This window comes from Prinia subflava, chromosome 5, assembly GCF_021018805.1.
Source record: "Prinia subflava isolate CZ2003 ecotype Zambia chromosome 5, Cam_Psub_1.2, whole genome shotgun sequence".
In the NCBI taxonomy this organism is placed as follows: domain Eukaryota; kingdom Metazoa; phylum Chordata; class Aves; order Passeriformes; family Cisticolidae; genus Prinia; species Prinia subflava.
The window spans coordinates 46,341,953-46,358,308 of record NC_086251.1 but is presented as its reverse complement, the minus strand read 5'-3'; the positions used below and the strand labels follow the sequence as shown (position 1 = coordinate 46,358,308).

General features: G+C 39.5%; 1 protein-coding gene across 8 annotated transcripts in view; it reads left to right on the top strand.

The window, feature by feature from the left end:
• Positions 1 to 16,356, top strand: part of FOXN3 (forkhead box N3) — a 210,093-nt gene that overhangs the window by 182,243 nt on the left and 11,494 nt on the right. For all 8 annotated transcript variants that reach the window (XM_063399185.1, XM_063399187.1, XM_063399186.1 and 5 more), the window contains one exon: positions 10,307 to 10,415. In XM_063399185.1, the coding sequence (XP_063255255.1) occupies positions 10,307 to 10,415 (109 nt within the window). The remainder of the gene's footprint in view (positions 1 to 10,306; positions 10,416 to 16,356) is intronic.

The following is a 16,356-nucleotide window of genomic DNA, read 5'->3' as shown; positions in this document are numbered from 1 at the left end:
GCTGTGCAAATACTGCAGGAACCATCCTGCCCCACAGAGCTTGCAGTGAAGGCATTACAGGAATCTGTAGTGGAATGCAGCTGCACAGAAACAGGGAATACAAGAAAACAAACATATCACTAGTCAGTAAGCGTGGTAGTAATGCCAAGTGACAGGCAGCTCTAAAAAATAAAGGCAGAAGTTAAAATAGAAACCATTACCAAGACTGTCTAGCATCACTGCTATTGTTCTAGCCTGGGCAACCAACTCCAAATTCCAGGGGAAGCCTTGATTTGCACTTTGATACTCTGCCTGGGGAAGAGAGTCAATTACCATCAAAGCATTTCCCATGCAGCTGAGGAAAGCTATTGTCAGCCTGCTTTGTGACCCTGCCAGAGGAATGCTTCTTGAGAAGCTTCTCTCAGGAGAGCATGATGTACCAAGAAACTGTTCTGGAAAGAGAAGAGTGGTCCTTGTCCTCTTCTCTTAAGCAGCTTTCAGGAACTGTGCATGGTAAAAGGGGGAACAGTCCCTGCTGTGTGTAGGTAGGAAAAAGGAAAGCATTTTATTGGGAAGAGAAGGTTACCCTTGGGTACAGTGGGAAGAATAAAATAGTTTCTAAAGGATTGCAGATTTAAGGAAGCCAGATTTGTGGGGTAGAAAAAAGGGGGAAAGATACTGGTATAGAATCAAAGTGCAGAGGTAAAAAGGTATGTGGGACAGGGAAGGGGACATAAGTAGTGTGTGCATGGAAAAGGATGGAAAAAACACAGAGTAATACGAGCTCCTGGAGGCACTGGAGAATGGGAGAGGACTGCAGACAAGAATGGGAGAAGATCCATAGAACTAAACATGCTGCAGATTTTTGTCTCATGCAAGTTTGCCAACATCGCAGTGCAAGTGATATGAGGACTTGTGCACTGTCATTTTGTAGACATCATAGTTGGATAGGTTTTGCTTATTACTATTTTATGTTGTAGAGGTCACTCTGAGGAAGGAAATTCTATCCTCGTATGAGTTTGGCATATCTCCCCATCTTGTGTCACCTTCCTGGTGAGCTCTGGTGAGGATGTCAAAAGTGTCAGGGAGGTGAAAGCAAAAAGATGGCTCCTCATTGACACTGCTCCCTCCTTGATACCATGAGTAACAAGGCCTTCCTCTGTGCCCTTAAACTCAAATGCAGAGTCTGCTCAGAAGTTCATGGATCTTTCTAGACACTGATAGAATTCCTAGGAGGAAAGGCCCAAGTTTTTATCGTAACCTCAGATGCCCTCTAAATTACAAAGGAGAAATATTTTGGCAGGAGTGTGAGTGAATACCCTGAAGAAGTCAATCAGCCTGTCCTATCAGTTGCAGTTGGGTCTCACTTATGTTCCACATTAAGAAAATCTTAGGCAGCTTAAAGTAAATTAATTCTACTTTATTTTAGGAAACAATTGCATGAAAAACAATTACACTTAAAATTAGTTTCTGAATAAAAGTCAGGTTGTCTATAAAAGTCTCACTGCAGTGCTGAGCATCATCTGGAAGTTCACAGTTCATTCTCTGTTCTGTCAGTGGCTGCAGTGGTCTGTAAATCAAGCTGGGAATTGCCAGGGCAGTAAGAGTGCTGATACTGTTTGAGCCCTTGAAGACTGAGAGTTCTGTTCCTGGTATCAGACTGTGGTGTCAAGGATGTGCATGAGGGCTGCAAAATGCCCCATCTTCCGAAGACAATATTTGGAGAGTGAAGGACATAGTTTATCATTTGGCCAGAGGTTTTAATACCTGTATGAAACCCTCTTTTGATCTGAGAGTCAGACTCTGAACATGCCACTTACTGAAACAACAAGGAGTCAGCTGGAGGCAGAACCTGAGGTCATTTCACCTTATAACAACTTTACAATTCAGAAAGTTTAAAACTGCAATCCATTAAGTCCTTTGCCTGTCCTACAGGCATTTAACCATTGTAGTGACAAGTGGATAGATACCTCCAAGGCAGATTGTGACAGAATATGGATTCATTTTCTACGGATGGTTACCTGCATTGGCTTTTGGATTTGAAGACATCTTGGATTAAAAACTGCTTTTTGAATGGTGTAAAAACCCATGTTCATCTAGGCAGTGTGAGTACTGAAAGTATCTTTAGATTGAAGTTAACTTCAGCAATTATTCAAAGTCTTACTGAAATTTATACTGTTAATATGGTCTGTCAGAAGGGAATCCCATCTCAGTGGTATTAGAAAATCCAGAGTAAACTATTCTTGCTTTGTAACAGATTGATTAATTAGCTTGACGCTTTAAAATGACCATTTACAATTCCACACTTGTGTGGAAACACTGCTAACAACCACAAATGAATTCTAAAATTAGCTTTTGCTTTTATATGAAATCTTGAAATGGTGTCTGACAAACATTGCTTACCATTTATCCCAGTTCCACCATTCTTCAGTTTTCATTCAGAAAAACAAAAAGGCATAGTAGGAGAGTAAAATACTGTTACTAGGATTATTTTGTGTTTGTGTAGGTTTTACTCTGTAGAGACTCAAAAAACTGATTGTTCACACTGCTGCTAAAGGTTAGGAATATGCAATTAAAATGTTAATGCTAGAAATCAGTTTCTCAATTATTAACACCTTGTAGTGTATTCACAGACCAAATACTTACTGATTGTAACTAAAGGCAGAAGTTCAAAGCAGCTAGCTGTGTACAAGTTTCTACTGCAATCCAGCAGACAGCAGGAGTTAAAGCATGAAAGATACTGTGATATGCTAAGAGAGAGCATGTAGGAACATATATTTAATACTTTTTGCTTCAGTTTAAGTCCTTGTGTTTCATCAGGTTTTGTAGGTTTGTGTTTGAAAAGAAACAGCAGTTGAAACACCGGCTTCCTTTAGAAGCAGCTGTCACAACTTACAAATACTTGGGATTTTTATTGTAGTCCGTTCATGAATATTAATTCCAAAATATTTGACTAGCATTGAAAACTACATCTTGACATGTAAGGCACTGAGTACTGTCTGGGTCATCTTGGGCAAATAGCATCAAATTTATGGGCCTATTTGCCTCATGTGAATCTAATTTGGAGACAGGACAGAAGAAAACAGGATGGTGAACAAATGGTAGAGCTCAGTTTAGAACTCATGGGTACAAAATCAGTGAAGTCCATGAGCTAGTTTTGTACAGTTGGTTTTTTGTACAAGGGATTTTCAGCACTGCAATTCATACCAATGACTTGAAGGTGAGTATTACTAGCTGTCATTCCAGCATAGTGTTTATTCCCTACTCCTAAGTGTGGTGTCCTGAGCATGCCATTGAGTCTTGCCAAACCATGATGCTTTGCCATGATGGAAATGGAGATAGGTTTTGGTGCTTTTGCAGTGTGTTTGAATTCCTGAGATTCAAGTCACTGGAAGCATGTAAGTAGCAACACCTTCGTAATTGGCGAGGTCATTCTGAACTTTGAGCCACTTGCTTTTCTGGAGTAAAGAAGGGACTGTGTTAGTGTGTGGCTGCTACTGCTAGTGAACAGTGCTGGTGGTCAGAGGGACTATCCTGGAAATCCTGATTTAATTCAAGAAGTTTCCCAGTGCTATTACACATAGCTTCAAATTCATGTAATAGTCCTTTGCCCGTTGCTGTATAGTTTGGGAATTGCAACAAATGCAAGTACATTGCTCAACCTGAAGTTTAATACTGCAAACAGCTATTAAACAGTGCTCACAGAAAGGGTTTGGGTAGAAACCAGGAACCTGAGAGTCTTCCCAGCTCTGACATCCATCTTCTGGTTTCAGTACTGCTCATCACTACTCGGTTGGGTTGGCTAGAAAGTGGTGGCCTTCAGAAAACTTAGCAACATTGGTTATGTGGGTGGTTCTTATAGGAGACTGAAGTGCTGTGGTAGAGGTGTTTAGGAAGATACGAGCATGGAGTTTTGCTGGGTGCTTCTTAAAAAAATAGGTTTTCCAGGGTTGAAACCGGTCTCTCTGATTTGGAAGTCTTTATTAATCTTTGTCTCAAAACATATAAAACCCAGACTAGATACATATATTGTAAGTTTGGTGGGAGGAGAAGTAATTCCCTAAAGAGATCTGTCTACTTTACCTTCTATACTTCTAATATTATACCCCAATGAAATTCACTTTTTAAACTAATGCAAGTGGATTGTGTATGAGCAAGATACATATACAGGAATCAAGACCAAAAAAAAATTACCTTAATGACGATCAGAAATTTTCCAAATAGGATAAAATAGAACAATACTGTTTTGTTGGGACATTTTTATTGTACCTGACGCTTGATAGCTGTAATGTTCTATTTGTACTGCTTATGGACGAGTTACTTACAACTGAGATAGCTTCCAGTCTAACTTTTGAGTATCAGAAAATGATCAATCATTGAGAGTAAAATGTTTCATAAGGCTATTTTTGCTGACAACTTTGTGTTGAAGCAAAAAGCTAGGAGAAGACATTTTCATAATGTTCCAGCTTTCTATTGCTGGGTTTTGTTTGGAATTTTGTTTTGGTTTGTTTTACTTTGGTGTTTAATATTAAGCCATTAAAGGGATGAAATAAATTTGGAAAGAAAGCTTACTTTTGTGAAATACATTCTACTTCTTTCTCCATACTCCTCATAATATTTTTAGAAAAAGTATGAGTATGATACAATTATCAGGATAAATTTGTCTCCCCCACCTCAATTTTTGTTTAGAGTAAATGGGTTATTAGATGCATCCTAGATTCGCAGTTTGCAAGGCCTACAGAGTATGGAATTTAAAAGCTATAAAATTGTCCTTGAGCAGTAAAATACAAGTTGGGCAGATGTCATCAAATTTGTGCCTAGAATAAGACAGCTGAATAAAGTTACACATTAGGCAGAAAGCATTTGCTTTTGGCAACTTCTAATGTCCCATCCACTATACATCATCAGCAATTTCCTACTTTCAGTTCTTGTAGCCTGATGTAAAGAATTCTGCTAAACACTGTACTGAAAGAAAGCTTGGCAGAAGAGAGCTGAAGCTGACAGATGTTAGCCGAAACTCAGTACCTCTTGTCCATAATGATTTCTTCTGTGCTACAAAAGCTGGGTCAGGGAAGAGGCCCTGAGATCGATCCATGTGCCATAAGATGACAGAAGAAGCAAAGAACCAGTCTATCCCTACAGGATACACTCACACATTCCACTTCTTTAAAATTCATTTTTCAGTAAATACTATTCCTTCTTCCTTAGTAAGTATTGGCCACCTTGAGCTAGACAGTTTAATGAAGTGTGTGTTTGTTTCCCAGATCACACAGAGAACGTGTTTTTTACCCAGTTCATTTGTCTTGACTGACAGCAAATCTCACTTCTTGCTTGAACTTCATTTAACTTTCACCTGCCAACATTTAACTAAGAAGTTAGTTTCCTTTTTTGGTGAGCTATTGGGGTGTCAGTATGTCTGTTGACTATCCAGTACTTCCTCCTTCTTTTGCGTTTCAATTTTACCAAATTGCGATATTGTTTGTTTGACAATCAAAACTTCAGGGAAGGACCCAGTCTGACATGGTTTTTCTGACACAGTTGTGAGGATCTTGGATGAGGTGTTTATCTCAGCCAGAATGGGACTTGCTTCACCTGCACACACCTGCAAGTAAGAGATCAGGGATGCAGTCTGTTGAGAGAAGTGATGAAAGAAGTGCATAGTTGCAATAGTCTGCTCAGCTAATGTGTACACAAGAGCGTGCTCTGGATTAAAATAGTCCTGCACTTGGCTGTGGAGTGATCATGTAGCTCTCTACTTACTTTCCACCTACAGACCCTGAGTACAGGCTACAAAACAACACTGGATTTTTGAAGGGCTTCTCTTGAATCCTTTTAACACTATGTGAACATAGTGTCTTGATGGATTCAGATTATAGTATGTTCTTCTACGTGTCATTCACTTTATTGTCTGTTAAACTATATCATGAAAGTTCACTACAGAAAGATTTTTTTTTCCCCTTGGAGAATTTCAGAGGTGTAGTCGTGATTTTTGACATTGGATGCATTGCTTCGCTCCAGAGTTAGCCTGTGGAGACTCAGCTGGCTGAGTTTACTCAGGTTGTGAAATTCCAGGAGAGCAGCATAAGATCCAAAAATATTTTTCCCATTCATGCAGCAGATCAGGGGCAGATTCTCGGTACACAGTTTAACTCTACTCCAATGAAAATGTTTTCTGGGTTTGAGTTTTCTGAGAGCAGAGTAGACCCTTGAAAACATAGCAGTGATGAAAGTTGAAAGGTGAATAATGATTTTGTCGTTTCAGACTCTCTGTGTTTCACTGGGAACATTTTGTGAAAAAGGAAACCTTCATCAAAGAGATGCACAGGTCTTCTTGCATTGTTTTCTTGAGCTGAGTTTCTCAGACATAAACGGCTTTCGGCACTTGCACAGAAAAGGTGTAAATTACATTTCACACTTCTGCCTAGGAATTGGGAACCTGTAACCTGCCTGTACTGTTGGTTAAAGAAGCATTAGAAGAGAGGGGTCAGGACTGTAAGGTGTTAGTCCAGATTGGCACTGATTGATGATACGGCTTGGAGTAAATTATCTTACCTCCACACCTTGAATCTTCAATCTAAAATATAAATCTCTCACCTCAAAGTATGGGTTTGAAACGTAATTAAGGCTTGTAAGGTGTAAATGTATCTTCGGAATAAAAGCACCACATAATTTCCAGTAAATAATCCCCAATCCTTCAAAAGCACCAAGATAGAGAAATAATTCCTTGAATATAAGTAGCTGTCATACAGCCTGCACAAAGGCTGGAAGACTCTGTGGGTACCAGGGACAGTGTAATAGCAGTTTATATACATAATCTTTTTTAAATTAAGTAATAAATGTTATTTTTTGCAAGGATCGGTTTTGATGCTTTAAATGCTGTAAGTAGAGATGAATGAGCCAGAAAGATCAATCTTACCATGGCACACTGGTAATGTGGATAACTGGAAATTAATACCTTTTACTGCTGAATTATTTTAATCCTGCTTTTCATTTTAGGTTTAGAGTGCTATAGAAGCTGATTTACCAGGAAGTTGGGATGTTGGGGTTTTTTTTCTTTATGGTTCCATGTATTTCCTGAAAGGATACACCACATAGTCCAGTGTCCCTCTTCAGTGATCCCTTGCATAAACCTTTCTGTTTTGTCTGTCTGAGTGACACAGTGATTTTGCCGAGTCATAATTCAGAGAGTCTGAGGAAACAAAACCAAAAATCAGTAGCAATAACACTGGCATTGCAAGCTGAAACAGTTATTGAATTCTGAGTGATGATTTCATTATAGAGAGCTGTGATGTACTTTCAAGAGAAGTTAGAATCACAGAATCATGGTTAAGGGCTCCTCTGGCCTGAACAGTCTTATTGAAGCCTTTCAGGGAGTGATGGCACGAGGCACAGACTGGCCATGATTGAAGTGAATTCTATAGGCAGGACAAGAGACCAAGTTGTCTCTTAGGGGATATTTTCATAAGACAGCAACCTTCCATGTTTTCTGTTTTTTACAAGCATTTGTTACTTCTTGTAATGAAGTGGAATGTGTGGAAGAGTGTGTGTATGTGTGTGTGTGTGCACACGTCTGTTGACATGGGAATATTTTAAATGTGAAGTTTTTGAAGAGAATGTTTCCTGGGATAACACTGTGTGACTTACAAACCTGCAAAGGGTCATGGAAAATGAAGGATGGGTTCCAGTGAGGGTGTCAATGTATAGAAATCATAAGTTGTGAGACTTGGCAGTGTATTTGGTATAGATACTGGTGTAGATACATACACAGGAGTGCAGGGAAAAAAGGAAACTAGAAGAGATAAAGAAGGAAAGATGGGAAGTTAATTTTTGAAAATTATTGAGGAAGCAAACAGGATGTTCTAAAGAGGCAATGGGAGTTGTCAATAAGGGAGAGTAGGAGAAGAAAAAGAATAAAATAAGCATCAGTTATAACTCTGCCAGCAGACCAGGATAATTGGGTAACTGTGGAAGAGTTTGAGCATCAAGGAGCCTGTTGCTCTCTTTTTTGCAGTAGCACATTCAGTATGTTTGCTTTGAAGTTCTATAGTGTATATTTAGACAGTAACCATAGCTAACTGACGTTATGTGCATATGCATAAATGTTTCATTTCAGTATAAAACTATGGTTTGTATCATAGTGATGAGAAAATTCCCAGTCAAAACTCGTGGTTCCTTTCTTTTGATGGGATTTTGTAAGCATAGAGAAACCATACCATGTAGTGCAGTATAAAATCTGTCCCTCTTAAAGGTTTGTTGGAATAACGATGCCCATTGGAAATGATGTCTTTTTATTGATCTTTCGATATTCAGCACATTTATCTGTTGCTTTGACCTGTTACCTTTGCATTACCTGAGCAGATCACTTTTCTTTCATGACACTGGTGTTTCACCATCTTGAGGTTGTGCTGTTAAATACAATGAAATTCAGTTTTTGGAATTTTAACATGATAATGTTCCTCTACAGTATCTACAAACCAGAACATTGGAGCAGTGAAAGCCTTACAGTGTCCCCTGAGTGCAAGAGGTTTGGTCGATTCCTCATAAACTAGAGATGAAGGAGAGAGTGTATAGAGCAGTGAGGTATAAATAGCAAAATGCAATTTTAAAATTATCCTGGTCATTGAAAGCTGACCCAAGTTGTTATAAACTAGGTTCTGTAATTTTAGCCGTTTGAGGCTGTACTTAAGCACCTAAATATAACTGACCTGTTCTTCAAAGAGTGGGTGTAACACAGTGACAGGATTTGATCGGGGAAGTGATGTGCTCTCACAAGCAGGAGAAAGAAGATTATTTTCCCAGAACTAATCTATGTGGTCTGGAGTGAAATAAGGTGAGCACCAGGACAGCAGGAAGGGAGGTGTCGATCTGTCGTGATGTTTATAGGAAGTTGAAGTGTGCCTCAGCAGCTTACAACTAACATGCTTCTGAGCCTGTACTGCTCTGCCTCAGAATACAGTAGTATTTTGGGGGTGTGAGTATTTGAAGTTAGGCATGTAAAATGTATATGTTGATTCTGAATAATTTTTCTAGTCTCCATGTAAGTTGTTTAAAAATTAATTCTATGGGTGTATATAAAGTGATACGGTTTGCATTTATCTTACATGTGTTTATATAATATATGTATGTTTTTAAATAATACAAAAGAGTAATGATCATCATTCTCTTTTTGGACATTGCCTGTGGGGGGAAGTTATGGTATGAATGATGACTTACAGTAAATAGAATGAGTGTGAACTGGCTGGCTGTGGATCTTAAAGCAGCAAGTTTGGGTGGAGGCTGTAGTGAGGTTACTGTTCCAGCCTGAAGAGACATAATAGCAGTGCAAACAAGTGACATTACATGCAGATATGTCCCTGGTAAGGGCCTAGACTAAGAACTGTATTTGGTAGTCCTGCATCTCACAGTGGAGGAGACTTGCTGAGGACGCTCTTGCTTTGGTGGTGCCTGGGTAGTGCTTCTGTGCTGCTTGTTCAGCTGTCTGCCCTGGGCTGAAGAGTGTACAGAAACACGTCTGGGTAGAAAACAAGTACTCAGTTGTAGCTTGAAGTCTTGTTGGTCAGAGCTGCAGTTTTTGGTGTAGAGCCAAGTTGAGCAGCGCAGTGAAATGTCTTGTCTGTGGCGGTCAGGACCCAGGAGTTTGGTGTCAGTGGCATCAGCACGTGTTGGGTGAGGGAGGCTGGGCTGTGACCCGGTCATGTGCGGGAGGCACGGCACTGCTGCCAGGCTGCGTGGCAGGGTCATCAGTGGCCTGGAGACAGGGCCTCATTACTGCCATGGAAATAATGCCTTTTTAGTCTCTTCTCTTTCTCTTCCTGGTAAATACGTATTTGTAGTTAATATTTTGTTTTGCAGAGACAGGAGGCCAGAATATTGCTGCTTAGAAAGTAAACTGGGATGATAAAAAGCTGTCAACTGTGATCTTGCAGTGAAGTACTTGTGTTCTGTTTATCTGTAAGGGGTCATGGTTTCTTTTTGTAGCTACATCTGTGCTCATAGCTGGTTTTGACTCTAGGCACATGCATTCACAGTAGAACAGTAATTGTAAAACAAAAGTGATTCATTTGTACAAGGAATGATGTGCAGCAACTAGGTCAGGCAGTGGCTTTGGCAAGCCATGTTATCATTGTTTGCCATGAAAATAGCATTGGAAATAGAATGGCACTCAGAAGACTCAAGGCTGAGGTGTCCAAGGTAAGCAGTGTACTGCACAAGCTTCTCTTCATGGTTTTTCAGTACGTTGAAAAGCTTAAGTTCCACATTTTGCTCCTGTGTTTTTCTACCTTTTCCTTTAGAAGAAAAAACGTTCTATGTTTTGTTTTATTTTTAGTTCCTTCGGGAGTGATACAAAATGGAGCTCGAGTACTGAGTAGAGGAATATTTCCTGGAGCCAGGCCATTGCCAATCAACCCTATAGGGAGCATGGCTGTCGCAGTAAGGTAAGAGTGAATCATAGTGGCATCTGTATGAAATAAATTAGTATTTTGCAGAAAATGTAAAACTATATGTTAGCTCTGATAAGTGGGTATTTTGCTGCTTGCCAGTGCTGCTGAGGTTCTAAATGAAATAAAACTGCCACCTAAAATTCTTGGGGTATCATCCTTTGCAAGATAGTCATGGCATATCTGTCTATTGCTCAGTGGTTTGTGAAAAGCAGTTTTATTTTCACTAGCAAATTGCAGGCAGTTTGTGGTGAGAACCTCCTATAGTGGCCTGTTTTTCTAAGTGTAAATGCTTTTTCCTGCTTCTCTCCTCTTTCCATTTTCTTAAAGACTTTTGTCCTGGATTAAATACCAGAGAGAAGAGTATCAATAATATTAAAGCAAATCCTGAAAGCTGTTTGAACATTATAGCTGTCATTTTGTTATTAACTTAGATCTTTGTGAGGCAGTTTCTTTCACTACTGTTTTATTTCAAGGTTATACTGAAACATTCAAGGGTAAAATGTTTAAGATACTCAACTGTCAGGAAGCAGGGCAGTAAGAGACATCTAGTGATGGCAGTAGGAACTGTGGTTCAGTGGTTTGTTTTGCTTAAAGCAGTGCTGGTTTATTGGTGGAAGAACAGTTTGCCTCGGGTGTAGCAAACTCCATTTTCAGTCAGTCACAACAGAGATTAATTTGGTCAAGTGTACTGCCAGTGCTCTCCTCTTTCAGAACTCTCAGTATCTGCAAAAGCTATTTCAGCTCGGGCACTTGGGTATTCTGGGTGGGATTTCATAATTAGTGCTGACCTCACTTTACTGCGCTCTTCCAATTGCACACTCTTTTCTCAGGAAAGGGCTGCAAGGCAGTGAAATAAAGTATCTTGGTAGGTCTTAGTCCACTACTGTTTACATGGGAGTTTTTTTAATTTTTATCCCTTTTCAGTGTCTAGCCCTTTGGGTGCAGTATTTCCATCTAGTAAATGGAGAGAAAGACAGAGAGAGCCTATGACATTCATATTGTATTGATGCTTAAAATGCATAGAGGGGAAGACACTAATTGGAATAAAATCCATAATTTTTGATGAGCAAGTTCTTCAGCTGTTTTCCCCATTTGCTACACTGAAGAGATGCAACCCCAAGGGTCATTCTCCAGAATTCTGCAGAGTTCCTCTCCATCTCTCTGTACCACAGCTTGGCCTTGCTAGCAGCAGAGGTCAGCTCTCTTCATCAGCTTTGCCACTGGCTTTACCCAGGACTTGTATTCTGCTCGAGTGGGGATTGCAGAGCTGTGGGACTACTGGATCATTAGTTATATATCATTTTTATGAGGTTCTCAAACTAAATGGAGAACATAGTGGTCTCAAAGTCCTCTCTAGAGTTTGTCTGTATTTCCTGCTTAGACTGTTTCATAATCAGAATTGACTCACAGAGGAGAACTGTTTTACTTCCAGGCCACTTGAAAACTTACTTCTGTGTAGGCATCTTCAAATTGCTGTGCTGTAAAGTTAGTTAAAGTGTATAGTTAAATTTTATACATTTCCAAAGGACTGTTTCTCCTATTTTTTTCCCAGCAGGTAGAGAACAGGATCTTTACCAGCTACCTGTTAATGTAGAGATGGGAAATTAGGGGTTTTTCCTCTCCCTTGCTTACGTTCTTTTTGCTCTATCTCACAGAAAAGCATTTCTAATTAGTTAATGCAGACATTTCTAATTCTTTTTGTTCTCCTCTCCAGCCTTAGGCAGTATTAGAAATAGCTTGCTATGAATATATTCCTGGTGTGCATAATGTCTGTTCATATTTAAAATCTCCTGCAATATCCCCTAATTCTTGAAAGGCAGAGGGAGACACAGACAAGAGGCTTTGAAAGCTTTTGAGAAGTTAGGGGACTCTCTTCAACAGAACGAGTTCAGCAGGCAGTTTTGTCTTGTTTCCCTCAGGGATAATATGATTCAGAATTTCTTTAGGAAGAAGATCAATCTGGATTCACAATGCCTCTTCGAACATCATCTGGTCCTCTCAAAACTGGACACCTCTGCTATCAGTTCCTGTTAAAATAACACTGTTTCTTGGTGCCAGCCCCTCTCCTCAGACACACAAGACTAAATAGAAGCTGTCGTGTTGAGCTTTCATGGTGTCTCATGAGAATAACTTCTGCTTATAATGTGCAGCAGGGGAAATTTACCACAGCATCCATGCAGCCTTCTTTTGCAATTTAGGAGTAGGTGGACTGCTCAGATTGAGCTGTCATTCCTGCACAGAGGACAATGGTTCAGTCAGGCTGGCAGGGGATGTTTTAGGAAGGTTGATTTTCCCCACTGGTTTTTACCAGGAGGGAGATTTGGGCAGCCATGGAAGGTGGTGCGGTCTCCTGTTAAGTTTTCTGCTGAAATTGTGTGCCCCTGCCTATATACTGAGAAGCCAGACAGCTTCTCTCTAAGACTTTTTAAATCAAATGTCTGTTTTCTTGAGAAGTGTTCCTTTGGTGCTGTAAATAAAGGCCTAAAGCCCCCTGAAGAAGGTAGTTTTCTTCCTGCTCGTAGGGGACCATTAGCATATTCTTGGTTGCAGATATTTCCATAATGAATGAAACCTCTTAACTGTTTATCTTTAGTTACCATATGTAGGAATCACAGGTTGTGCTGTAAGATGCTGGTCTTCTGTTGGCACTTCCTTGCTGTCTGAACTGTATTTCATTTTGTGTCTTATATCCTCAATATCTTAATGGTCTTTGGTTTAGTTGTCCCCCAAGCTGGTGCAAATAACTTGCACTGTGTTATCCTGTTGTGCAGTGCCATTAGTGCCAAAACACAGTGACAAAAAGTTTGGTCTTGGATTAAATTTGCAGTTGTAGTTATGTGGAGTGTTTTGACTAATCTGTTATTCAGAAAGGAGACCAAAACTATAGCACTGGACTAAGAAGCTGAGATCTGTGATTTCTGATGTGTTAACTCCCATCAATAGAAAAGTTATTGTGCTGTTCATCTTTGCCAGTGTGACTGAATGCATTGGCATATTTTGTTCCTGTACAAGGTATTGATGCGTTGCTCCTCCCTTGTAATTACATGTAATTACTTTACATTTTATATATAAAATAAGGTACAATTGAATTAAGTACTTTGGTTTAAAAACCCTCCTGAAAATTGTTTAACAAACATGACTTTCCATGAATAAAGAATAGCAGTTGAGGAGATTATCATTATTTTGTAGTGCATTTGGCTTAGATTGCACAAATAGGCCTTTCATTCCAAACTAATCTACAAATGGAAAAGCATCCCACACTATTTTTACTTTGAAAATCATCCTCTGGTGTTAAATCTCCACAACAGAGCATAATTGGATGTGTTTTGACAGTAGCTTTTTATTTACTGTATTCACACCACTTTTAGCTTGTTTACCATCCACATTTTCCATGTTGTGGCTGACAAGTCTTAGACCCACCCCAAAACAGCAGGGAAAAATAACGCTTCAAAGCTGCACAGCATGTAGCGTGTCTCTAGCATGAGATCCATCATATTTTGGGGATATTTTTGGCAGACCATCTCCCTAAATAGTTCCCTGAGAGAATCTAAAAGCAAATGCAGTGATAGTCTGGATATGTAGAAAAGAAAATACTGACTGACAGAGGTATTCAATGAAAGCAGGCAAAGCCAGTGGTTCCTTACGTGCAATGAGGAGTTGGTTGTGAAGGTGAGCTCCTGCTGTTCCTGTCGTCATCCATTGGAATATATCTTCTCATTGGTTTCCTAGGAGGACTTCTGTGTTGCTTTGGTAGGGACAGTATCTGTCAGAGTGGCCAGTGCATATGACATTCACATGTCTTGGCAAGGTGCACGAAGCTCTTACCGTGTATAATCACCTTCCACAGGAGTGGGATATTACCTGTTACATCAGCCCTTGGGAAGAGCACAAGCTTGGAAGTTGATATAATATTTGAGATAATGTAACATCAGTTTCACCATAATATTTGTGATTTTCTCCAGTTATCCATAGTGTGTGGGTGGTTTGTGACTGTGTCCAAGTCCTGCTGCCTTGCAGTAGAACTACTGAGCCTAAGCCACTCATCTGCCTAATGTGGACAGATCCACTGAGGTGAGGTTGATGGAAATTTGTCCCACAGAGAATCTTACCAGCTGTTTAGCACAGGCCTTATAATTTGGTTGAGGTTGTTTTACAGAAGATGTTTTACTAAATATCCTTGGTAATTTTTTAAAAAATCTTCTTTATATGCTGCATATGTCTAGGTAATAGGTTAGATTAATTTTGGTACTGTTTGTTAGAAGTAACTTGGGGTTTAAATCACTGCAAGTTAAAAAAAAATTAACGAGAAATTACATGGATTTTTTCCCATTTTATCCAATTCTTCATCAAATATATGTAGTTTCTCTGTCCTGGTTTTGGCTGGAGTTCTTTTTCTTCCTAGTAGCCAGTACAGAGCTGTGTATTGGCTTTAGTGTGAGAATAATGTTGATAATATGCTGATGGTTTTAGGTGTTGAGTAGAACTTGTCCTGAGCCAAGGACTTTTCAGTTTCCCATGCTCCACCAGTGAGGAGGTGAACAAGAAGCTGAGAGGAGCAGGGGCAGAGCAGGTGACCTAAACTGGCCAAAGGGATATTCCATACCATAGAGCATAAACTGGGAGAGTTGGCAGGGAGGAGCTGATCACTCCTGAGGGTTGAGTTGAGTAGGGAGCAGTTGTGTTGCACATCCCTTACCTTTCGTGTTTTATTCCCCTTTTTGTTACCTCTCTTTTAATCATCTTCATTGTCATTGTTGTTAACTGGTTTTGTTATTATTTATTTTATTTCAAAGTGTTCGTATCTCAACTCATGGTTACCTTTTTCCAATTCTCCTCCCAATCCCACCTGGAGCAAGGAAGAGCAAGCAGCTGCATGGGACATAGAAGAAATTTCACAATTACCTGTAAATTGCAAACAGGCTTCCCAAAGAATTGCCCTCAGTAAAAAAAATATTTTTGTTCAAGTTTTCAAGATAAAATTTTTCATCTTCTTAGAGAAAGCAAGTGCACCTGCACTGGCAGAGCTACAGCTCTTCCTTGATTTTGAGGAATAAAAACAAATCGATAAAAAACCAGCAGAAAAACAACAAAACACCCCAAAACGCAACACTAACAAACCTTACCTACATCATCATGTGTAGATTTTAAAATACCTGTTCTTCTGCTATTAATATCACAGTTCCTTATGCAACTCCTGATCACTGGGGCATGACAAGAATGAGTTTCTTGCTGAACCTTGTCTGAAGATGGAAAATGGTTATTTAGGATTATTTGCACTTCAAAATTATAGGGCAATTACTAGATTATTCCTTGGGCATAGCTTTTATTATTGTGACTTTATTTCTCATGCTGGCTTTATTTTTGCTTCTATTTTCCTCCCTTGAAGCAGCCATTCAAGGAGTGATTAAATAAAACAAACATAAGAAGCATGTGCAGAGTAGATGCCAAAGCATAAGTAGAATTATTATCATCCACTTACATTATCTGTGAATTATCATTTTTGCTTAGATAAAGGAATTGGTAGGCATTTCCTTTCATAAATTCTTAATTATATCTTCATAGTGCTTACCACTGGTATGATCAGCTTAACAAACCCCAGATCGTCCCTGTTGCAGTGCATTCCCCTCCTCACCTGTAATAGGCAGGATGAGTTATCCGTGAGAGCTGAAGGAATCCTTTAGTAACTAAAGGACAATAATGCTGACTGACTTGATTATTCTTCCTTTGCAAAATGCACAGGGCTCCATTTGTCTTAATTTCAAATCTGCTGCTGATACTGCTGCCAGTTCATTAATTGTATTTACTGTAATCTTTTGCATACAGTTTTTCTCTGAAGTACCTTTGTAAGAGCTTCTGTCACTACTGTGAGCAACTCACTTAACTCAGTAACCCCTGACAGAATCTCATCATAGAGCAATTGAGCACTACTTACTTT